General features: G+C 42.7%; 2 protein-coding genes and 1 long non-coding RNA gene across 7 annotated transcripts; 1 reads left to right on the plus strand and 2 right to left on the minus strand.

Moving 5' to 3' along the window:
- Nucleotides 1-326: 326 nt before the first annotated feature.
- Nucleotides 327-11,713, minus strand: CASP6 (caspase 6). Of its 5 annotated transcripts, none has more exons than XM_053941146.1 (9): nt 11,499-11,713; nt 10,618-10,662; nt 8,478-8,519; nt 7,686-7,728; nt 5,829-5,978; nt 5,321-5,397; nt 4,698-4,873; nt 2,350-2,506; nt 327-1,751 (listed from the first exon to the last, which is right to left on the minus strand). In XM_053941146.1, the coding sequence occupies exons 1-9, from the start codon at nt 11,527-11,529 to the stop codon at nt 1,513-1,515; spliced, it is 960 nt and encodes a 319-aa protein (XP_053797121.1). In that variant the 5' UTR covers nt 11,530-11,713; the 3' UTR covers nt 327-1,512. The 5 variants fall into 5 exon arrangements, with proteins under 5 accessions (XP_053797121.1, XP_053797120.1, XP_053797119.1 ...); XM_053941145.1 differs by having other exon boundaries at nt 5,829-5,975; nt 10,618-10,665; XM_053941144.1 differs by having other exon boundaries at nt 10,618-10,665.
- Nucleotides 11,714-14,200: 2,487 nt separating this feature from the next.
- On the minus strand, nt 14,201-23,814 carry PLA2G12A (phospholipase A2 group XIIA). The gene is made up of 4 exons (XM_053940442.1): nt 23,521-23,814; nt 17,616-17,692; nt 16,591-16,756; nt 14,201-15,531 (listed from the first exon to the last, which is right to left on the minus strand). Exons 1-4 carry the CDS (start codon nt 23,747-23,749, stop codon nt 15,413-15,415), a joined length of 591 nt encoding a protein of 196 aa, XP_053796417.1. The 5' UTR covers nt 23,750-23,814; the 3' UTR covers nt 14,201-15,412.
- On the plus strand, nt 18,671-23,114 carry LOC128786803 (uncharacterized). The gene is made up of 2 exons (XR_008430480.1): nt 18,671-18,736; nt 22,932-23,114. It is a non-coding gene; the product is annotated as an uncharacterized LOC128786803 (long non-coding RNA).
- Nucleotides 23,815-23,826: the final 12 nt, after the last annotated feature.

A 23,826-nucleotide genomic window follows, 5' to 3' on the forward strand; every position in this document is an offset into this window, starting at 1 on the left:
CCTATGAAGAAACTGCTGAAGCAAAGTTCTTCTAGATACTTGTCAAATTTCATCAGTACAATGGAGGCATTCTTACTACTGGTAAAATGACAGAACAAACAAGGACTTTTTAGTACCATTTACTATAACATAACAGTAGCTCATAATAATAATAAACTTCTGCATGGAGTAGTTAAGATTCTTTTCCTGAAATTACTGTTTCCTTTTCCCTGGTCTGTGCATTGACTCTGTGACACCATAGGTGAAGTTTAGATTAACATGACAATTAAGCTTTCTTAGTAAATAGTGCTGGAAAAGTAAGGTATCTCAAACTTGCTATAAAACCATTTATGTTTCACTATTGCATTTTATTGAAAGAATTTATCAAAACATTCAAACATACATGATTTATACAACATTTAAAAGCAGGTGTAGGAAGATACAGCATTTATGACTCAGAACATTGTATATGGAATGGCTTAACTAAAGCAGAACCAGTAAACCGATTATGTTTTTCCCCAGGAAAGTGGATTAAGACACTTTGCTCAGTTTGAGTTCTCTCTTGTCCCTCAGAGGAACAATTAATAATGTTAAAAAAAAAAAAAAAAAAAAAAAAAGAAACATTTGGTTCAAGTCAGCACCACAATTACTGCAGTAACAATCCTGTGGTGACCATGCACCATCACTTTTATGTACACAATGACAGAGGTATGGCTGATCTTCTCCAGGGCCAAGAGGAGGTCTGATCCAACTCAAAGGCCTGAAGTATGAAGGTTTGCATATGTTATATTTTGTAGAGCTGTCTAGAAATGTCCAGCAGCTTTAGAGATACGGAAAAGGCAAACTCACCCTGAGCAAACTGTACATGGTCTCATCTCATTACTGCTGTTTTCCTCCTGAGAATGAAGAGTACCAGCAAACTGTAATTGTGCCCCAAGCATAAATTATATTCAAGCAAAAGGAAACCCTTTATTAATCAACCCTGTTTGATTAATCCTATATTAATACTACAGTTGTATTCAAGGAGTTAAGTTCCTTTTTAGTGTTGCAAGAAAATTAAAAAAATGTCTAAAAAGCCCAATAAAGCTACAAAAGTTGTGGATTCTGCTGTCCACAAATTTAAAAAGATGCTCTGCAAACCATATTCCCTGTAAACTGTGCTCAAGGAGCAAGACAAGTTAATCTAATGGAACATTAGAAATGTTTTGGAAATAGTAAAATGTGCCATACTTAGATGGCAATCAAGCGAGACACTTTTAAGAAAAAAGTAGTCTGGAGCACCAATTTCAATAAAATCTGAGCACCTTCTAATAGTTTGGCACCAGTCAACTTTTCCCTTATTTCCTGATATGAATTCTCTGGTGTAATTCTAGCTTTAAAAGTGCTTTAAGATTTTAGAAACTATGAAGTATATAAACTGTAATGTTTGATCCCAGTAATTTTGCAGACAATCTTGTAGAATATTACTCAACTAAGATGGTATTCTCTGTGCTCTGCAGCAAGTAATAGTAATGGTCATCACTGCTAAATAATCTACTTAGATTTTGGATGAAAATACAATTTTTTAGTTAACATTGAGGCAAAACAAGGAATCTGTTTTTTCCCTATAGCATTAATGTCTTTGCACATATCTACTCTGCGATACGATACTTTCCTGTTAACAACAGTAAGAAGTTCTGTGAACTCCAAGGAAGATCCATGCTTCCTAAGGGTCTCACACAAATCTTGGATATACCAGGAGCCATTTATAGTTTCACGATGAGAATAGTAGCCTAGAGTAGAAAAAGGACATAAAATTACATCCAAATGTGAATAGTGATAACCTCTTGGAAAAATATTTGAGAGTCACTGTTTGCTAGCTACCATCTATAAGGAATTACTAATGGGTGTAAATCTTACTTTGCCAATTACACTGCAAATTGTAGATGGGAAATGGCTTTGGTACCACTTGTCATGTCAGCTAAGAGGAACACGATTCAGGGATTGGGAGCTTACAGGACTGCATCTCTACTTCATAAGAGAGCAGATGGGACTGAGGACAACATACATGGGGAGACTGGAGAGAAAACAGCCATGTAGTGCAGGGAAATTTATAAGCCACCAAAATCCTGGGAAAGAGATGGGTGTTGGCTCTCAGGAGGCAGCTCAGCCACAAGACTGATGGCAATGCTTTTGCTTGGCAAATTTAATGCACCTTGATAATTTACTTTCACTTTTTCTTTAGCGCATAACATTCTTTCCCAGACAAGTTGCTACTTATCGAACATATAAAACAGATTTACATGGAACTGTTTTCATTTTTTGGCCTGCAAAATGAAGACATGTTCAGAGTTGTTACAGTGAAGTATCAGACACCGTATCAGAACTCACCTTGCGCCACAGAGTAGCACATGATAAAGTCTGCACCAGCAGGCAGAGTATAGACACTAGCTGCATCCACTTCAGTCTCATTGACAAGGGATTCACTGCTGTTGTCTGTTGAATCGTGAGCAATGACTGGATCATCATGTTTATCACCTCGACAGGCCTGTTGGTGAGAAATGTTATGTTTGCACCCCTGCTGAGTTCACTGTTAATAGGATAATTCTGACAATAACCAGAGGCACTTCTGTTCAGCTAGGTGTGCCACATTACCATGACTCTGCCTTCAGAAAGACCCATTTATTTCTCTGTCACTTAAAATGTTGGGGACGAAGTCCATTGAAAGCTCCACTAAAACTGGAAGGGATCTCTTGAGATCATCTAGTCCAACCCCCTGACTCAAACAGTGTTAGCTACAGCATGTTGTCCAGGACTGTGTCCAGTCAGATCTCCATAGGTGGAGACTCCACAGTCTGTATGGGTGACCTCTTCCAGTGTTGACCAACCTCACAGTAAAAAAAGTGTTTGTTGAGATGAAATTTTGTGTTTTAATTTGTTCCAGTTGCCTCTTAACTTGTCACTTGGGTACGACTGAAAAGAGCCTGTCTCCCTCTTACTCCCTCCTACCAGATGTTTAGAACATTGGTAAGATTTCCCTGAGCCATCTCCTCCAAGCTGAACAATCCTGCTCTCTCAGCCTCTCCTCATATCAAACATGCTCCAGAGTCCCTTAATCATCTCTGTGGCCCTTTGCAGGACTCACTCCAGTAAGACTGTATTTTTCTTGAACTGGGGAACTCAGGACTGGACACAATACTTCAGAGGCAGCCTCACCATTGCTTGAGTAGAGAGGAAGAATTGCCTCCCTTGCTGGCAAGGCAGTGTTGAATTACCGCTCTGAAGCACAGCCATCATTACATGCTGTTACACTCCTGCTCTTAGTGCAGTCTCAAGTGTGTTTGTTGAGGGAAGGTTTTCTGTGAGAAGTCAGTAGTGATCCCACTATTGTCAGTGGTGCAGAAAGGCTACACATGGAGGATAACAAGGTGAGAACACACTCAAAAGGTACAAAGGAGCATTACTTCAGAACTGCCACTAAAAAAAGAAAACACAATCTTCTTTACAGTGATAAAGTTTCAGAGGATGCTTCCTCTGATTTTCAGAGGTAATTGCTATGCCAGTTGTCCTGGAAAAGAACTTAGCTGATGAACTATGTTAATTAGCTTTTTGATGAGTATATATTATAAACATTCCAAGTATTACTTAGAACTTTAAACTGAAATATGAAAGTACTTTTTTCATCTTTGGCACCAGGTTAAAAAAAAAAGGAAATCTGAATGAGTCCTAATGAAAGGTGAATTAACAATATACTGCTTCTTGCAGCAACCCTGTGCCCTAAGCTTCCATTTGGAAAAAAAAAAAAGGTAATACTTAGAATTATTCTGTAAACTACTGCAGTTACAATCTGCTGAAGGCTAGGTTCATATTTGAGTTTGCTAATTGTAATCTGGATAAAGATGGGATAAAGCCCTGTATGACCTGGTTTGATTCCATAACTCTGCTTTGAACAGGAGGCTGGACCAGAGACCTCCTGAGGTACCTCCCAACTTTCATTCTCCCATGAACCAAGGAAAGAAACAGGAGGTTACATATGGTCTTTATCTGACTACTCAGCACAACCAGTACTCCTGAGACAATAAAGCCTTAATTTGATTCCTTGGATTCTACAGAGATGCTGAGTATAGGTCATAGACAAAAAAAACCCAACCAACCAACAACAACAACAAATGAAAATCATTACCACCACAAAAACCAACCAACCAAGAAGTCCCACAAAAAAAACCAAAAACAAAACAAAACAACAACAAAAAAAAAAAAAAAAAAAAACCACAAAACAAAACAAACAAAAAAAAAAAAAAAAACCAACAGAACAGAAAAATAGCCCAAACACAAAACCCAACTTCACTAAGGATCAAGTAAAGAGACTTGCCTGGAAGGAAGCAATGAAGATACAAAGGTTAGACAGCTTATCAGCTTAGCCTTGGGCTGTGAAGTGTGACCAATAGGAACTGAGCTGAGGCTGCAAAAAACCCTGGTACTGCCTTCTCAGCTATTAAATACACACTGACAGTCGATCTGACATGGGTTTAATTTGTGTTTCTTTTTGTAAAATTAGTTATTAAATACAGCTGTAATAATACTATTAACAGTAGTATACATTAGGGTATATAATAAAAAGAGAAGAATCCTTGTCTTAAATGCCTTGTGGAAAGACTGCATCAGGAAAACTGACATTTGTATTGCAGGAAGACACAAGTCAGTGTTAACATCACTGAATTCGGAAACAGACGTCTTACCTGAATGATAAATATCTTTGGTTTTCCTACCAAACTCTGGCACTTGTCTCCTCTGAACATGTCTGTGATTGTCTGAATGTTGAATTTGTCATCATATGCATAAATGTGACCATCCTCACCGTGGCTCAGGAACACACACACAAAGCAGTCAGCATTGCTGTGGTCCTCCATAGAGGCTGAAATAGTCAAGTGGTTGTTTAAATGACAAACCAGTCATATTCAGGTCTAAAAAACATTGTACATTTGTATCATACTGAATCCCCAGTCACTCCTTTTTCAAATGGATGCTATTTTCAGGAAAAGCCATACTGTAGGGATTTCAAGGTGCATTGATTCAACCTGGCTGAAGGGACACTAACCATAAAAAGAAGAATGTCATTATCTTCTATAAGGAATAAAAGTTGCACATACTGTCTTTCAGCTTTCAGTGACTTAATTAGTTCTCTTCACTGAAGCTTCACTTACACTGCAATAAAATAATTTTCAGTCTAACCTTTCAGTCCTTCTAATGTTAGATTCCTCGTGCACAAAAATTTATTTTAAGTTAGATGAATAGAGAGATTGGAAGAAAAGGTATCTGGGAATTCTGCTGCAATAGACATAACCAATGCACAGTCTCTTACCTTCATAAATTCTCTGCTGCACATCTTCTTTTTTCAGGTCATCAAAAAGTCTGACTTCAAACCCAAGGTCTGTCAAACTATTGTTAGATCAGTATTAGTAAAAACCTTGCTCAAATTATATATCAATTGCTACCAACTCAGTTTCTTTCCCTGTGGGGGAATGACTATTCTTATGCATTATTTATGAACAAAACTACTAAAGTTGATTTTGAATTCAAACTGCTGTCAAGTACAGATCTAATACCTAAAGTTACTTCAAAGAGTTTGTCCAAAGAAAGTTCTGGACTCACTGAACTCCTAGGACTTGTGCGCGCAGTTTTTGTGACATAAAAAAATGTGCCTTGAAGCTTTTTTAATTACAGCTTTCTTCACCAAGTTGCATAGTTGCTATGTCTGCAAAATCTTCTCGTCTCTACTTAAACACAAGATTTAGGTAACTCCTTAATTTGACCACCATTTCTAAATTTCAGACTTTTTAAATCATTAGTAGAGCAACCAAGTTTCTTACGTGCGTTTCAGATTGTTTCTGTCTGCCATAGTCCCACGTCTGTCTGGCAGCTTTAAATGCCAGAAAAAGTGCTCGTGATTGAAGATTAATGCAAGTCCTCTTCTTTGATGGTTCATTTTGTACTCCACTGCAGGATCAAGTGATTGTCTGCTGCCACAGATGGAAAACATTCTTGGTAAATGAGGCTGTTTCATTAGTTAAGGCACATAATGGTGCATTTCAGACATGGCTCCAATTCTCCATGTTATGTGCTTAGCAAAATATTAACATAAGTGGATAGTACACACGTACTTATTTAGAATTGTAGCTGTCTGTGATTTACTTCAAGTTTTTCTAAGTAAATCAAGTGCTGCATTGTAACCAATAAACTGGGGATGAGGTGCTAAGTGCAGCATATCTTACAAAAGGAGAACAAATGTTTGTTATTTGCCCTAATGCAATGAAAGCTATGACAATTTAATTTGACAAGTCGACAAGGTCATCTAAGTTGTAGCAACCAGCCCACAAAATCCTGTAGCTGAAGGACAGAGGTCTTCATAAGAACAGAATAAATGACTTACCCAGCTTCTAAGTAGAGGACTTTATCATGGCAGCAAACACATAGAATACCTGTGTGTTTAGGAATAGCATTCTGCAGTATTGGTTTATGAGCAAAACAGCAGAGGATGTGTGACAGCACACTCTGGACTTGGCTGTGGACCCAAAGTTATGCCAACACTTGGACCCAGGAGATCCTAAGTGTTGACATGGCCATAATTAGAAAGACGAAGCAGACAGTCTTTCTGCTTTTGTAGTTATCAATGCAGAAAAGAGAAACTGAAACTCTTCTGGTAACAGTGCTGAAAATAGACAGGTCCAGAGTTCAAGGTACACGGAATGACAGTCCAGGTCATGCTGCCCTAGGACTGGCTCTGGTCAGAGCTGTCATTTTTGCCATGTTAATACTTTCATGCTATGGAATATTCAGGTTTGGTGCAATTACAGGAGAAAGTTGCTTAGAATATTTGCCTGCAGATGTTGAAGATCAGAGTTTCATCAGCAAATGCTTTTGTTTCACAGCAAAATTACAGTTGTTACCCATAGACTATCTCTGCTTCTCCACTTTGTTATGGGAATCCCCTTTATGAAACATCTTTTTGTAATGTCTATGTAAGAATTCAGACAGAGAACGGGAACGTAGGATGACTGTCCAAAGTCTGGGAGGTTCTACAATGTCGGCTGGATAACCAGTAAGAGAAGTTGGGTGCTTCATCACGTTCTTCCCATTCTTAGTACCAGACATGGTAAAACACAAAGATTATAAATTTTAGCCTTGTAATTATGAATAATTTCACCTGTACCAGTACTAGAATTTTTTCAGATTTTGGCAATTTTTCTTCTTTAGGATTTGGCTAGGTGCATGGCTAGTGGGGATTTTGGACAGTTTCGTCGCTGGATCCTGTGAATGACCATTGAGGGATGATTCCCTAAGCTGTTCTTTTTCTACTCAGCTGTATGGATGAGGTAAAGTTATCAGGCAGATAGTTTACTGTTGTCAGGGCTTTCATGGAATCACTGTTCCATGGTCCATTTCCCCTCCTTCCAGAGGAATACATTCCTGTGCTACAATCTACCACTTAGTCTGTCCAGTGGCGCCTCAGATTGTGATGGTCTTTGCACATTGCCTACAATAAAAAGAGAACACTCCTCATAGTCCCTTCCACATGCCTTCACATCTGCAGCTGGTGTAGCTAAAACTACAAACATGTTTTGTAAGTGGGTGGAGTTGAATCAAATAATTCTATCCAATTCTTAACAAAAACCCTGCACTGACCTCAGTCCCTTGGGACATCTCTGTCACTGCCACCAGAACCTTACCTTATATTGAATGCATCTACTTCTGTGATGTTCTCATTTCCATCTGTTAGAGAAATCAAGAAGTTATTTAGCCACAAACTCATTGATTATAAACAAACAAAAGCAATTTGAACTAATGGATCCACCCTTAAAGTTTAGCTGCTAATGTGAACCAAAAGCTCATTCACACATCAGCTAAGTAGGCATGCAGGCCTCATTGGTGTTTGTCTGCACCCACGGCTTTTGGAGATTGTTCTGATTCCAGCAGTCTGGATTTCAGGTGGTCAAGATATGCATATTTTCTATCTGTCTGTGTATCTGTACCTGTATAAACATATTCAGAGATTATGATTTAATGTAACTAACTAGCTAGGTGTATTTTTTTTAAAGAGACTCTAACTCAACAGTTAAAATTTTACATAACTTAAAAATACACTGGTGTTTCTTTTCTTTCAATAATGTTACTAATACAAAGCTGAGCATTCTGTTTGAGGTTGGATGCAGCACGAGACACGGCAGATAGTGTAAGAGCTATTGACAACTGAGAAGATGCAAGATTTAAACATTTTCTTCTGCTGAATTATAAAGACTTTAAGCACCTCTAGTACAGAATGGACATAAAAGTAACAGTGTGGGAACAAGCAACATGCACATCTTGGGAATGTGCAGAACTGCAAACTTGCAGATGGTTAGGCCAAAATACTTGTTCCTCTTACTTAAGCATCTCAGTGATTTAATAGTGGGCTATTAAATCACTACTCCTACTGGTAGAGACTAACTACCACATTATGAGAACTGTATACGATGCTGTACCTGTGGTGGGTAATGTAGGTCTGCCATCCAGCTGGACACGGCCTGCAATTATAAGAAGAGTCACATGTTCATGTATTCTAAAAACTACTTTGCACATACGATACTAGCTTTTCACATCTATTTTCCAAATGTTATTAAGGCCTTCTGCAAAACTAACATAGCTATGTACTGAAAGAGGACAAAAGTTCTTGCGATCCACTCCCCACCCAAAACTGATAATAGAATTTTATTGTCATCAAACTTTAAGACAGAAAATATAGACACAGGAGGACTAGAATTCCTGGGCTACAGGAAACTAGGAAAGTATGGTTTTCCTATTAATTTAATTCTGTTTAGTTACTTCCTAGTCTTTGGTTTTTCATTGTCACTGCCACATCACAGCTTCATTCACATAAACACTATTTGAACTATCATGATTTATGAAAAGCTTTCTGTCTTACACAGTGTCATGGTTTGACACTGGCGCAATGCCAGCGCCCCCATGAAAATACACCTTCCCAAATAAATGCTGTGAGATGTTATCAGGAACAAAGCAGAGCAGGCCCAAGCTTAATAACAAAGGAAAAAAAAAACTTTATTAAACTACTACTACTGAAGACACATGGACTAAATCCAGGATGAAGACCTTTTAAAACACCCCTCCTCCTCCCAATTTCCAGAACACCCACCATGAAACATCACCCGGGATTCCTGATCAAATTACCACCCTTCAGATAATCAATATGCAAACTATCAAGGGAGAGAGAAGTCTCTCTTGCACCACAGACCCCCCAGGAAACACAGTTGCCACCCTTGTGTTTCCCTGTCACACATGGCAACCGCCTGGAGAAAATCTGCCAGTGTGACACTCTCCTTTCCATGTCACAGTGCTCTCACCACCATGAGACAGACTGCTCATAGGGCTCCTTTAAGGATGGTTTGCCACGGACCCAAAGATACAACAGTTCAGCTTCTCATCCTGGGACTACAGTCCCCCCCATTTTCCCCTGGGGCCAAGGGTCCAAGAACAGAAATCATCTTCTTTCCCGAAGACAGAGGGCATCACCATTCCCTCCTCAACTTTCTTCTGTTCTTGCCATTCCTGTCCTGTTAGAAGCTGAAGCAGGTCTCCTTGGGTCACCACTGCATCCCCCTAAAATGCAGTCTCTATTGCAGGAGATTTTGGTTCAGTCTATGGCTAACAAGAAAAGTCCAGCCAAAAGCTACTTCATCATCTCCTCCCACCTAAATATTTCTTCTTCTAACATCTCAGGTCCTGGACTGTCTCTCTTCCACTACAAATCGAGGAGGAGTAATATTTTACAAAGCCCTCATTTCCCAGAAAGGGTTAAAAGTTCAGACTCCCTGGACGGCTGATATCTTGGTCCAGCATCTGGTCTCCTACTACGCTGGGCATCATCCCCCCCTTTCTCCTTCTCCTCTGCCGGCAGATTTCCAGGTGCCGTCAGGCTCTCTGTCTCTTTCCCTCTGGGGGGGGGGGAACAAAGGCATCTCCGCTTCTCTCCACCCTTCCGTCTGCAGGAGTTGGCTCGGTTCCAGTCCCTCAGCCCCCTCGGCCTACCTGGACAAGGCCGCGTGGCTTCCCCTCCCCCACCCAGCCCATGGCTGGGCAGGAGAGAGTCTGCACTCTCTGAGGACGGGAACCAAAGAGACAGTTCCCCTGGGAGTTCTTGCTTTTAACCCCCTGTGTTCTCAGAGGCGTGTCCATACTTTCAGTGGTCACTCCAGGTGCCAATATCCAAACCTGACCACTGATTGGTTTGACCCAACTTCCTGGAAAAAATTCACTTCCATGTCAAACCACGACACACAGGAACAAGCTTGTTCTAAAATTTGATTGAGACCAACAGGACTACTTGTCTTTAATTTTATGAAGATGGATTGCTTCAAAGGAATCACAGGTCTACCATCAAGACCAAAGGGCAAGGCACTTAGAAACAACCGAATGGCACACAAAAGAAATCCCTTTAAGCCTAGATGCATGTCTGGGAACCCAACTCAGGTTTTGCTGCCCTGACTTCTCCTGCTGTCCTGTTACATGCTGGGGACCTTCCCTGCTTCCCTGTCCTGTGACTGTGCCAAGGAGTGGGGGGGTTTTCCCCATGGCAGCATGTACTGAATTTATTGCAAATCCACTTACTTCCTTGTTGGCCGCCGCCATCCTCGCACCTTCCCCGTTTCCTTCCTCCTCCGGAAGGAAGGAAATGTTATTGATACATATTATAATATTGGCTTTTTGCAAGTATCAAAATGGATTTTAGGTTTATAATGTTAAAGTAAATTTGTTATAAAGATGTAGTTTTTATTTCTGTTGTTAATTAAGCTTAGTGAAATAGCTGATAAAAGTATGCTTGTGTTAAAAGGCCTGCTTGGATGGGATAACACCCAATGAACATATGAAGAAGACAACTGCTACAGATATGCCAACTATCAGCATTCACCATCTGAAGACAGTGTGGACCAAGGCCCGAAAACTGGAGGGAGGGGAGGTGATAAGAATGGACCAAAATCACAGCCATGGAATCCCAATGCTCTAAAAAGGCAGACCCAAACTAAACAGCTCTTGGAATATGTCAACTAGTTTGGGGAAAAAATTTACTATGCTTTTTTTTTTTTTTTTTTTTTTTGTGTTGAATATGATGCAATAGATGTAATGGCAGATGTAAGGGGGATCACCGAAGGTAAGTGTGGTCTTGCCTGAGGACCAAGATGCACCCAGCCGTAATAACCTTTGCTCTATGGTCCTTGTCTCCTATTGTCCTTTATTAAACTTCTAAAATTTTCACAGGAGAGTGAACGTGGTTTTCACAGAAAGAAGGACAGAAGCAAAGCTCCCGCACCCCGTGAGCGCCGGCAGCGCCCTCCGGGCAGCGCTCCCACTCTGGGGGAAGTTCGGGCGCTTCGGGTGGGCAGCCCCTCGCACACATTCCCCGTCCCGCTCCGCGCCGGCGCCGGCGCCGGCAGGAACCTGATCCGCGGCGCGTCCCGGCCCTTCCCCTCGCGTCCCCTCGGCACACGCACCCGCCGGCGGCCGCCGCTCCGAGCCCGACATCGCCGTGGACCAAGGCACCGGCTGCACCCCAACACCAGCCCAGCCAAGCTTTCCCCTCTCTTCCAAGCCTTCCCTTCTCTTCGTCTTCCGCGGTTTCCCCCGATTAGTCCGCCCCCTCGCCTTTTGTTTCCGCGGCGGCCGCCTCCGGGCGAGGGGCGGAAGCTGCCTTCCCGGCAGCGCGGCGGCTGTTGGGTGAGGTGTTGAAGTGCGCTGTGGCACCCCTGTGCTCCTGGGGGGGTGCTTCAGAGAACGTGGTCGAGCAACTGCACCGGCTTGTACAAAACCGTCGTCCTAAAATATGGTGAGAGCCTCCCGTATTCACTTAGTTTAAATTTTTCAAAACTGTACTCAAATTCCCATTTCAGACACATAGTGTTTTCTTTCCTGAACGGCTCCTGTTCCTCAAAGTACGTTTCCATTCGGGCACCCACACACAACCTTTGAGAGGCTGGGATGTGTGGATCATCCTGCAGCTTTTCTCTGTTCTCGCTTCAGTTCTCTTTGATGATTTCGGAACTGAATGACAAGGTATTGACGGGAGTGCCCAGGTTAACGAGTATTCCCCAACCGGGAATTATGCGGCACTTACCGATGGCTGATCAACTGCATAACAAACAAGTTTCTAAACCAAAGCCAAGGACAAAAACCCATTCTTCTGTATAAGAGCTTTAGAGATTGTACCCTAGAGGGATCTAAATTTTTTATCCAGACTACTTTTAGGGAGATAAACTGAGATATGAATGTGCACTTCAAAGAGTGCTGCTACAAGCACAAAAAGAAGATTTAGAGTGGAATTACAGGCATTTTTACCCGGTCTGGTTTTACTCAGGCTTCTTGCATGGGTAAAGATTTGAGACAAGATGTCTCCCTGTAATTAAAGGAGCCATGCAGTATTTTTTATTGCCTTTGCTTGTTTTTGTCTTGTTTGGACTTGTTACCTCAGACTGCCAGTAGGCAGCTGGATCAAGACAGAACTTTGTTTCAGTTGTCTTTGTGCATACTTCAGTTAGAACGTGAAACTGTCACAAAGTTTGCATCTTATACTGGGTAACATTTAGACCCCTACCAAACAGACTCATTTTTTGGCAACTGCAGATCCCAGCTCTCACAGCTCACACTAGAGCTGCCCCTGAACCCACTGGCAGCCAGACACCTGTGTGAAGTTCTGCAGCTGCAGAACCAAAATCCACCACTCTGTCAGCCATGTTCCTCAGTCCAGCAGTTCGCTTAGATCCTTGTAAGACAGAGCTTTCTTCTGCTTTGTTTTGCTGGAGGCTTAGAGCAGGCTCAGCCACTGTTGAGTCACTGTTAACTTGGTCGCAGTGTGTGCAGCCCGAAGTAGTGCTGGGCTGGTGTGCGTTTCCAGCTCATTGTAATACATAAAAGTTTTATTGTGAGACGTGCCTATAGGTTTAGAAACACTTTAAGATTGTAGGTGGATATTTTTTGGAAAAAGCATTATGGATGGATCAGAACTACAGGCTGAAGAAGTTAGTTTGATTGTGGACACACTGCTGTGCAGTATTACTGACTGCACAAAAAGATGCAGTATTGCGTTAAATGAGCCGCTATCTATAATATTGTTATGCTTTAATCTAGCACGAAGCTAAACACCACGGAGCTGTTCACTCACTGCAGCCCAGTGAGATGAAGTAGAAAATCAGAAAAAAGGTAAAGACAGTTTAACAACAGAAAAGGAGGGGGAAATAGTAACAAAAGGATATACAAGACAAGCGACACGCAATACAGTTGCTCACTGCCCACTGATCGATGCCCAGCCAGTCCCCAAAGAGTGATCAGTGCCCTTCCCTGGCCAACTCCCCCCAGTTTTATTGTTCAGCATGATTCCATATGGTGTGGGATATCCCTTGGGTCAGCTGGGGTCTGCTGACCTGGCTGTGTCTGCTCCCAAATCCTTGTGCACATCAGCCTCCTTGCTGGCAGCGCAGCAGGAGAAGCTGTGTTTTATCAACATTATTCTCATCCTCAAACCAAAACACAGCATTGTATCAGCTGCTAAGGAAAACATTAACTATAACTGCCACAACCAGGACAAGCATTACATTTTTGCATATATTTATAAATATGTAAGTTCTTAAATGGTATGAATGGTCCTAGGGGTGATAGCTAGCCTTCATCTTAGGGCTATGGTCTGCAAAATACGTTTTGTATAACTTGCAGGTAACTCTAATCATGGATTTCTGCTACAGGAAAAGCTTGTGCAAACTAAAAACTACCTGGAAGAAGTGAAATGCCTCTTGTGGTTTGCAAGCAGAACTATCAGTGCTATCCAGCAGTATTAAAGCTCTTTTTAGTGTTTTACATGATTTGAAAGAAACTCCGGGAGGCTTTCATGGTATAATTACTGGTCAGTACAGGAGGGAACAAAACCCAGCTCTTTTCAACAGTAAGAATTTTGTGTTGTTGTGGTTTAACTCCAGGCATTGTACACTCACAGGCACACACGGGATGGGGAGAAGGAGAAACAGAAAAAGTAAAACTCATGGGTTTAGGTAAGAACACTTCAGATACTGAAATAAAGTAAACAAATAAAAATAATAATAAAAATTAAAAGGATAAAGAGAGAGATGAACACTAAGCTCTAGGGACAAACCAAAAACACAACTGGTAAAGAAAAACCACAAAATTATATCACATTATAGTCCATGAGTCCAGTGAATTTTATGTATTTAATTTCTATTACCTGTTCACAGATGCAATACTTTCATTTTTATTCCTCTCCTGTGAATAATTAAAGCAAATCATTATCTTTCTAACAGAAGACCTAATGCAGAAGTTAACTAAGGACTGACCTGTAGATAAGCAACAAGTAGAGAGAGTACAGACAGCAAACCCAAAATAATTCAGGCATCAGGTGATTTTAGCTAGAGAAGTCAGAGAGGGAAGAAGTGACAGAAGTATAAGCTTATATATCCATCAGCCTCACAGAGGGCATCATAAATAACTTTTTTGGGCACACTGATCTTAACTGTGGAACTTGTTTTTAGTTTTCATCAGAACAGACTAAATGAAAGCAAAAATGAATACAGTACCCAAGTTGTGCCACAACAGAAATATAAATCAACGTATTTGTACATATATCCTTTCCGTGCGTATAATACACAACACAAAAATGTTTTATTCAAAAACAGACATTTGATGAATTTTTAAAAAACAATATAGAAACTACATTTCACCATTCTGTCAAATCAAAAGTGTATCCTTAGGCTGTAAACCGTTCATTTTACTGGACAGTCCTTAAAAGGATCAACGTATTTGACCTGAAAAGTGCTGCAGAAGTAAGGCATTGATATAGAATCAGGTAGAAATATGTAGTGCATATACATTGGCTTGGGGCGTTTTCCTGGCTTTTTAACAACAAACCTGCAGGACCACAAACATGAGAGGGAACTCAAGGCAACTGCAGTAGAAACACGCAGATACAGGCTATGTAAGATGTCTTACATTGGTATACACAACACATTCTTTCCTTTTGAACCCATCAGATACTTCAACTGCTAGTAAACCTAAAATATGACCTGTATTAAAAATCACCTGAGAATTCAATGTAACTCTTTGGTGCCTCTTGAGTCTTCTTGGGAACATTAAAATGGCACCAGCATTTTACAACAGCACATACGGGTGCACATACACCAAAAGCAAACAATTTCAGTTCCCAGGCTTCTGGCATAAAATGGAGAGAAGGATGACTTGTTTCTTTTTACATGAATGAGAATACCGTAGTGATCTTCAAATCAGCAAATTCATGTCAGTGTTTAATACATCACTGTCTGAAAAGCCTAAAGGTTTGTAACCAAAGCCTTGCTTCATCTTGGCCGAATCTTCGGCTTTATTCTACACCATGATATCTCGGTGTCTTCTTTCAGAGATCTGTCTTGCCCTCGTAACGACACATACAAGCAGCTCTCTGGCTGTCCAGGTATGGTTTGCATCCTAAATGTATAACTGCATCAAACAGCAGCTGAACAGTTGATTCACAAGCTGCAAGCAAAGAAGAGTTTAGTTAAAAGTACTCTTTGAGTGGAATATGAAACTAACAGGAGAAAACTCGGACAAATTGAGAATAACTCTAAGAAAGAAGCAATCTTCTCTGGGCAAAGCAAATAGATTGTCAAATGAAAGACTAAACCAACACACAGTCATTTAAGTTTTGAGTAAAGATTTTTTATATGCCAAACAAAATGAAAATTCATTGCATATGGAATGTTATCTGTGTTGGAAACATACTGAATCTTGGAAGATGAAATAGCTGGTTTACCTTCTCACTCTTTGCATCCCAGTTGATGCAGAGGTTGCTATCTTTAACATCAGCTCAACAGAATTGAACAAATATTCACCAGTTCTGACACAGAAGACTAACATGACGATTTATTTACAGTTAAATAAATTTAAGAAGTTCAAACACAAGATTTTTCTTAGAATTTACTGCTCTCAGTGGGAGTATTTACTATGAAAGTGACATTGCCCAAGTTAAAAAGTGGTTATGTCATGTATCCATGAGATGACGAGAAGAAATATCATACGGCCTGTTACAGAGAAACCTAACAGTTATTCACTAGGGGACAGCATTAACTACTTCCACTATGACAGTATATTATTTTAACACCTTATTTCATAACAGATGAAATAAGGGAAAGATTCTGTATTTTCCTACAGTTTACTAGCAGTCACACATAGAAGGTCAGAAATCACCCAGCAGAACAGTCATGTTACAGCTATGTTACAGTAAATGCAAGAATTAGACATGCATTTTGATCAAGTTGTATTCCTATATTCATACTCCCAAATGGGCGGCATTATTTTTCCCCTGAAGGTAAAACTAACCTTAACTCAAAGTTAGTTTTAATGCTGATCGTTTTCCTATGCTGTGTCACTGCTCTGCTGTACAAGCATCTGGGCTGCACAGCAGAGGGACAGAACAAAGCATCCTTCAGCAGCTTATGAAAACGTGGCCTTGCTGCACTGCACAAAGATTCTTTGCCAAGTTAAGCTCAGGTTAAACTTGAAAAAAAAAAAAAATAAAAACTTTTTCACACTTACCCTGGACACTTTCTGAGATTCCAAGTGTTTTCTGCACATCTCTGCAAATTTTTGAGAGGCAGGTCTGAAATTGCTCATCACAATCATTTTTTTTATTGCCACAAGTATCATAGCATCTGTCATGGTGATTGCAGCACCTTGTCATTGATGGGATACCGATGTCGAACTGTGAAGAAAACACGTACACACCTCCATTGGTATTCCAGCATAAGAAAAATATAGCCTATGGACAGACTGTAACAGTTAAAAATTAAAACTAATGTGATGGGTTGAGATAAAGACAGTTTAATAGATGAATCAAAGAAGACATAAATGTCCCAAAAAAAGCAGTGCAAAAAGTATTCAGCACATTTCAAAGCAGACGGGATAGCAAGCCAGTCTCTGAGCAACAGCCATGTGGAAGTCATACACAGCTCTGCAACTGACCCCCTCCCCACCTTATCCCACTGCTCCAGTTTTTATTACTGAGCACCACTCTACAGTATGGAATATCCCTCTGTTCAGTGTAGGTCTGCTGCCCAGCTGTGTCCCCACCCAGCCTCTTGCCCAGCCCCGGCCTACACTCTGGGGTGGTAGATGGGCAGAGTTGGGGAAAAAAGGAAGTCCCAAAGCTGGAGGACAACAAGCTGACTCCAATTTACTTTCTAGCATTAAGGAAAAAGGGTTAGTGTCAGTAAGGACAGCAAGAGTCACAGCCAAACCCTCCACTCTCACTCAGCCATAGCTGCAGTTACACAATGCTTTCAAGACTGTGCAAAGAGAATACTAAACCAAACACTCAAAACCCAAGAAATTTATCATCATCACATTTTATGCTTGCAATCTTTGAAAATGCTTATGCTATGTTTGTTTATAATACTAACACTTCCCATATCTTGTTACCAGAGCACGTGTTAGGAGCTGATAAGAACAGGGACCTTGTATATGAATGCTGTCTCAGAAGGGGGGATGGAAAAAATCATCTACATTGAGGAAAGCTGATGTATGAAAGACACACATAGGAGCCCCAAAATGGAAATACTTACCTGAACTCCAAATAGAGGGGATCCACAGCCATTTGGTGGTGATGGTTTATATCCATAGCGAGGAACGGGCCTTGATCCTGAAAAAGGTAATGTGTCATGTCTCAAATAGATTTTTTTGCACAGGATTTTAGTAGTTTTAAAACTCACCACAGACATTTGTTTGGCTCAAGACAGTATCAGCTGTATTTTTAACTTAAACATATATTCAGGCACCTGCATATCAACAATTCTTTCCAAATTACAACTTAGGGGTACTAAGCAATTTTTTTTAGAATGGGGGACAAAGCACCTGAGCAAGTGTCAGTGTTTGCTTCCTAAGTTAAAAAAAATTACTAAAAGTGATGTGTTGGTTAAGTATGGTCAATATACAGGACTATATTAACAGAGGACTTTAGTGTAAGTTCATAAATACTTCTATGCTCTATATGCAACTGACAGTAGTTCTCTGATTTTTTTATCTTAACTGGGATGAAACATAATTTTTATTTCTACAGCTGAATTTGAATTAGTAGAGACTGCTAAACTCACATCTCCCTGAACACTTGCTAGTGCAGCAAACAAAGGAGTTCTGCATCCCAAATTAAGAAAGACTGTGGAGTTAATTTGAAAAACAACCTTCCCATTCATTTCAGTATTGGAAACAATCTGAAGCCACAGTTAAATGTAATAGGGAAAAAACCACATTTGAAAGATGCATGTTTTAATACAGAGTGTAAATGTCACAGTGTCCTGGCCGCTCTTGTAGAGCCAGCCAGGGTGTCACCACCAGACTCATTTCCTGACTTAACAAATATTCTGACACAGTAAACTGGGGTGATGTGATTCCACCACGACAGGCTATGCCAGCCTCCCATTCTGGGGTGCTCTTGAGGTGCCAGTGAAAAGCCTGGAAAGAAATCCCGTTTCTGGGGCACTGCCTGTCTGGCACCGGGGATGGGTACATCACAGGAGGTGATCACAGAATGGGTCAGGCTGGAAGGCAGCACAGTGAGTGATTGTGAGCCATTCAGGAACGGGAGGTGGAGCTTCCTGTGTTCCTGAGTGACTCATTATAAGAGACGTCCGGGGAATGCAGCAAACAGGAGCAAGCAAACAGGGTCACAGCAGTTTGCGCAGGCAGGGTAAGCAGGCAGGGCTGGAGGTTCTTGCTAGTTTGGTGTAGTGTTAATATTGGTTGATTAATCTTGGGCTTTCTCCTAACAATGGTTTTAACCCGGTCAAAATCTGTGGTTGGTACAGGTGTATGTGACCAAGTAGAGCCCTCCAAAAAGGATGTGTCTGTACAGACCCATTCCTGCCCGGAGTGTTTGAGCTTATCAGTGGCTTCAGGGGATGTTGTGGAGAAGGCCTGCCTACGGTGTGAACAAGTGAATGACCTCCTTTCGCTAGTGGCTGAGCTTAGGGAGGAAGTTGAAAGATTAAGAAGTATCAGGGACAGTGAAAGGGAAATAGACTGGTGGAGTTCAGCCCTTACATCCTTAAAGGAGGCCCACCAGGAGTCAGAGGACTCATATGCCTCTCACTCTCAGGCAATAGAGGGGCACCTGGTAGATGAAGGGGAATGGGAATGGGTCCCTGCTCGGGGTGGTAATAACAATAATCCCTCCTGCCCTCCATCCCCTAGCCAGGTGCCACTTCAGAATAGGTATGAGGCCCTGAATCTAGAGAGCCAGACAGATAATTTAGAAGAAAATTATCTGCCCAGTGAGACTTCCAATTATGACTCGTCTAAAAAACGGATTATCACCTCTAACATCAAGAAAAAAAGAAGGGTGATCGTAGTGGGTGATTCCCTTCTGAGGGGGACAGAAGGTCCCATATGTCGACCTGACCCATCCCACAGGGAGGTCTGCTGCCTTCCTGGAGCCCTGGTACGAAACATTACTGAGAGACTTCCTAGGCTGATTCGGTCCTCTGATCATTACCCGCTGCTGATACTCCAGGCTGGCAGTGATAAGATCGAAAAAAGGAGTGTCAAGGCGATTAAAAGGGAGTTTAGGGTACTGGGTCAAGTGGTTGATAGGACAGGTGTACAGGTAGTTTCTCTGCCTTTGGTGGCAGAGAAAAATGATGAAAGGAATAGGAGAACCCACATCTTTAACAAATGGCTCAAGGGTTGGTGTTATCGGCAAAATTTTGGATTCTTTGATCATGGAGCAACCTTTATGGCACCTGCTCTACTGGAATCAGATGGGAAACATCTCCCTGTTAAGGGCAGGAGGTTTTTAGCTCATGAACTGGCAGACCTTATTGAGAGGGCTTTAAACTAGGTTTGAAGGGGGAAGGGGATGCATCTGGGCTGTCTGGAAGCAGGCCCAAGGATGGTAAGACTGTGTTAGGGGAGAAATGAGCAGCCCAGCTGAGGTGCATGTATACCAATGCACGCAGCATGGGTAACAAACAGGAAGAGCTGGAGGCCATGGTGCAACAGCAGAACTATGATGTAGTTGCCATCACAGAAACGTGGTGGGATGACTCACATGGTTGGAGCACTGCACTGGATGGCTACAAGCTCTTCAGAAGAGACAGAAAAGGGAGAAGAGGCCGAGGGGTGGCCCTTTATATTAGGGGAGTTTTGGATGTCATAGGTATTGAAACTAACGATGATGAAGTAGAGTCCCTATGGGTAAAAATTAAGGGGAAGGCCACCAAGGCTGACATCCTACTGGGAGTCGGCTATCGTCCACCCAACCAGGATGAAGAGGTGGATAACTTATTCTATAAGCAACTGAACAATGTTTCAGGCATCAGCCCTTGTTCTTGTAGGTGACTTCAACCTACCAGACATCTGCTGGGAACTTAATACAGCAGAAAAACAGCAATCTAGAATGTTTTTAGAGTGTGTGGAGGATAACTTTTTGTCACAACTGGTGGGCCAGCCCACCAGGGGAGGGACTATGTTAGACCTGTTGTTCACAAATAGAGATGGACTGGTGGGTGATGTGGAGGTTGGAGGCCGCTTGGGGCACTGTGATCATGAAAATATAGAATTCTCGATAATTGGTGAAATAAGGAGAAATATCAATAAGATCTCTACACTGGACTTCCGGAGGGCAGACTTTGGCCTATTTAAGAGACTTATTCAGAGAGTTCCTTGGGAAACAGTCCTTGAAAACAAAGGAGTCCAGGAGAGATGGGTGTGCTTCAAAACAGAGATCTCGAGGGCACAAGAACAGACTGTCCCTGTGTGCCAAAAGATGAGTCGACAAAGCAAACGTCCAGTCTGGATGAGCAATGAGGTTTTGAAGGAACTTAGGAATAAAAAAAAGATGTATCATCTTTTTAAGGAGGGACTGATTTCTCAGGAAGTATTTAAGGGAGCTGCTAGGGCATGTAGAAAAAAAATCAGGGAGGCCAAAGCTCAATTTGAACTTAACTTGGCAACTTCTGTTAAAAACAATAAAAAAAGTTTTTACAAATATATCAATGATAAAAGGAAGGGTATAACCAACCTAGGTTCCTTATTGGATGAGGCAGGCAACCTAGTAACTAAAGATGAGGAAAAAGCGGAAATGCTTAATGCCTTCTTTGCCTCAGTCTTTATTGGTAGGACAGCTTATCCTCAAGACAACTGTCCTCAGGGGTTGGTAGGTGGTGCCAGGGATCAGAATGGTCCTCTTGTTATCCAAGAGGAGGCAGTCAGAGAACTGCTGGGACACTTGGATATTTATAAATCAGTGGGACCAGATGGAATCCACCCTAGGTGATGAGGGAGCTGGCAGATGAGCTTGCAAAGCCGCTCTCCATCATTTATCAGGAGTCGTGGCTCACTGGTGAGGTTCCAGGCGATTGGAAACTGGCCAATGAGACAGCCATTTACAAAAAAGATAGGAAGGAGGATCCTGGTAATTACAGGCCAGTTAGCCTGACCTCAGTACCAGGTAAGATAATGGAGCAGTTCATACTGACTGCTATCACACAGCACTTACAAGATGGCCAGGGTATCAGACCCAGTCAACATGGGTTTACAAAGGGTAGGTCATGTCTGACCAACCTGGTCTCCTCCTATGACCAGGTAACTCGTCTGGTAGATGCAGGAAAGGCTGTGGATGTTGTCTATTTAGACTTCAGCAAGGCCTTTGCTACTGTCTCACATAGCACACTCCTAGATAAGCTGGCAGCCCACGGCTTGGACAGGAGCACTCTTTGCTGGGTTAGGAACTGGCTAGATGGCCGGGCCCAGAGAGTGATGGTGAATGGTGCAGCATCCAGCTGGCGACCAGTCACCAGTGGTGTTCCTCAGGGGTCTGTACTGGGACCAGTTCTATTTAATATTTTTATAGATGACATGGATGAGGGCATTGAGTCCTTCATTAGTAAATTTGCAGACGACACTAAGCTGGGAGCTTGCGTTGATCTATTGGAAGGGAGGAGGGCTCTGCAGAGAGACTTAAATCGGTTGGATGGATGGGCAGAGTCCAACAGCATGAAGTTTAATAAGTCTAAGTGCCGAGTTCTACATTTTGGCCACAAAAATCCCCTACAGCGTTACAGGCTGGGGACAGTGTGGCTGGACAGTGTTCAGGTGGAAAGGGACCCGGAGGTGCTGGTCGACAGCCGGTTGGATATGAGCCAGCAGTGTGCCTTGGTGGCCAAGAAGGCCAATGGCATCCTGGCCTGCATTAGGAATTGTGTGACCAGCAGGAGCAGGGAGGTCATTCTTCCCCTGTACTCGGCGCTGGTGAGACCACATCTTGAGTGCTGTGTCCAGTTCTGGGCCCCTCAGTTTAAGAAGGACATTGAGATGCTTGAGTGTGTCCAGAGGAGGGCAACGAGGCTGGTGAGGGGCTTGGAACACAAGCCCTGTGAGGGAGGTTTGAAGAAGCTGGGGTTGTTTAGCCTGGAGAAGAGGAGGCTTAGAGGTGACCTTATTGCTCTCTACAACTTCCTGAAGGGAGGCTGTAGACAAGTGGGGGTCGGTCTCTTCCACCGGGCAGCAACTGACAGAACAAGGGGACACAGTCTCAAGCTACGTCAGGGAAGGTACAGGTTGGATATTAGGAAAACATTTTTCACTGAAAGAATAATAAAGCACTGGAATAGTCTTCCCAGGGAGGTGGTGGAGTCACCATCTCTGTATGTGTTTAAAAAAAGACTGGACATGGCACTTGGTGCTATAGTCTAGTTGAGGTGTTAAGGCATAGGTTGGACTTGATGATCTTAGAGGTCTCTTCCAACCTCATTATTCTGTGATTCTGTGATTCTGTGATCTGGTCCAAAAGCCGTGCTTGAGTAGGGTCAGCCTAATAATAATAGTCTAATGTAATAATAATACTGATGATTATGATAATAACAATAACCTTCATCATCTATCAGGTCATGCCAACTTGAGCTGCCTCAATTATTGTTCGGGTAAATCAGGCAGCTGAAGCGCAGGGAAGAAGCACAGATGTCCTCTGCTGGTAGCAGCAGGACATTTACAAACAGCAGGATGCATTCCTTCCACTGGCAAACGCGGCTGCCATTAAAACCTGTTGTTCCAGCGTGACTTCGAAACAACATATGCCAGCTCAGATTTAAGCTTTTCTGTCCCAAACCGAAATGCTCAGGAGTGCTCGTAAATAACCAGCCGGGAGTGAGCAATTCTTCCCTCTCCAGGGTTTTTCCCTGGACACATCAGCTACATATTTGACACAAACAAGCCCTTCTCCAAGGCAAACATCTTGGAGACGTTTAAAAGGAGCTACTTAAAAGTCGCGTTAAGAGAACTGCTTACGTGTACACACGCTCCGTACACGTTATACACGTATTTAAGCACACATACACGTGCGAGAGCTTGCTCGCCGAGGTTCACACACGTATTTACAGGCATGCACGCCGGCAGAACGCGTCAGCGAGGTTTGCGCCGGGAGCGGCGCTGGGCCGCCCTGCCCGGGACAAGGGTCGCGCCGCCAGCCCCGCTCACCGTCGCTGCACTTGTACTGGCAGAGCCCGTCCTCGCCGCCCAGCAGGTCGAGGGCCGCGTTCAGGTACATGTCGATCTTGTGCACGCCATTGCGGATCGTCTTCAGCGTCATCCGCCAGTCCGGGGTCTGCGGCGCCTCCTGGCCCCGCGCCGGCCGCCAGGCGCAGGCCGCGACCAGCAGCAGCAGCAGCAGCAGCGGGGGCAGCAGCGACAGCCGGGCCGGGGCCATGCCGAGCCCGCTAAGCCGCCGCCTTCTCCTCCGCTGCCCGCCCGGCCCGGCCCGCCACCGCCGCCACGGCCACGGCC

The sequence above is a fragment of the Vidua chalybeata genome, chromosome 4 (genome assembly GCF_026979565.1).
Source record: "Vidua chalybeata isolate OUT-0048 chromosome 4, bVidCha1 merged haplotype, whole genome shotgun sequence".
In the NCBI taxonomy this organism is placed as follows: domain Eukaryota; kingdom Metazoa; phylum Chordata; class Aves; order Passeriformes; family Viduidae; genus Vidua; species Vidua chalybeata.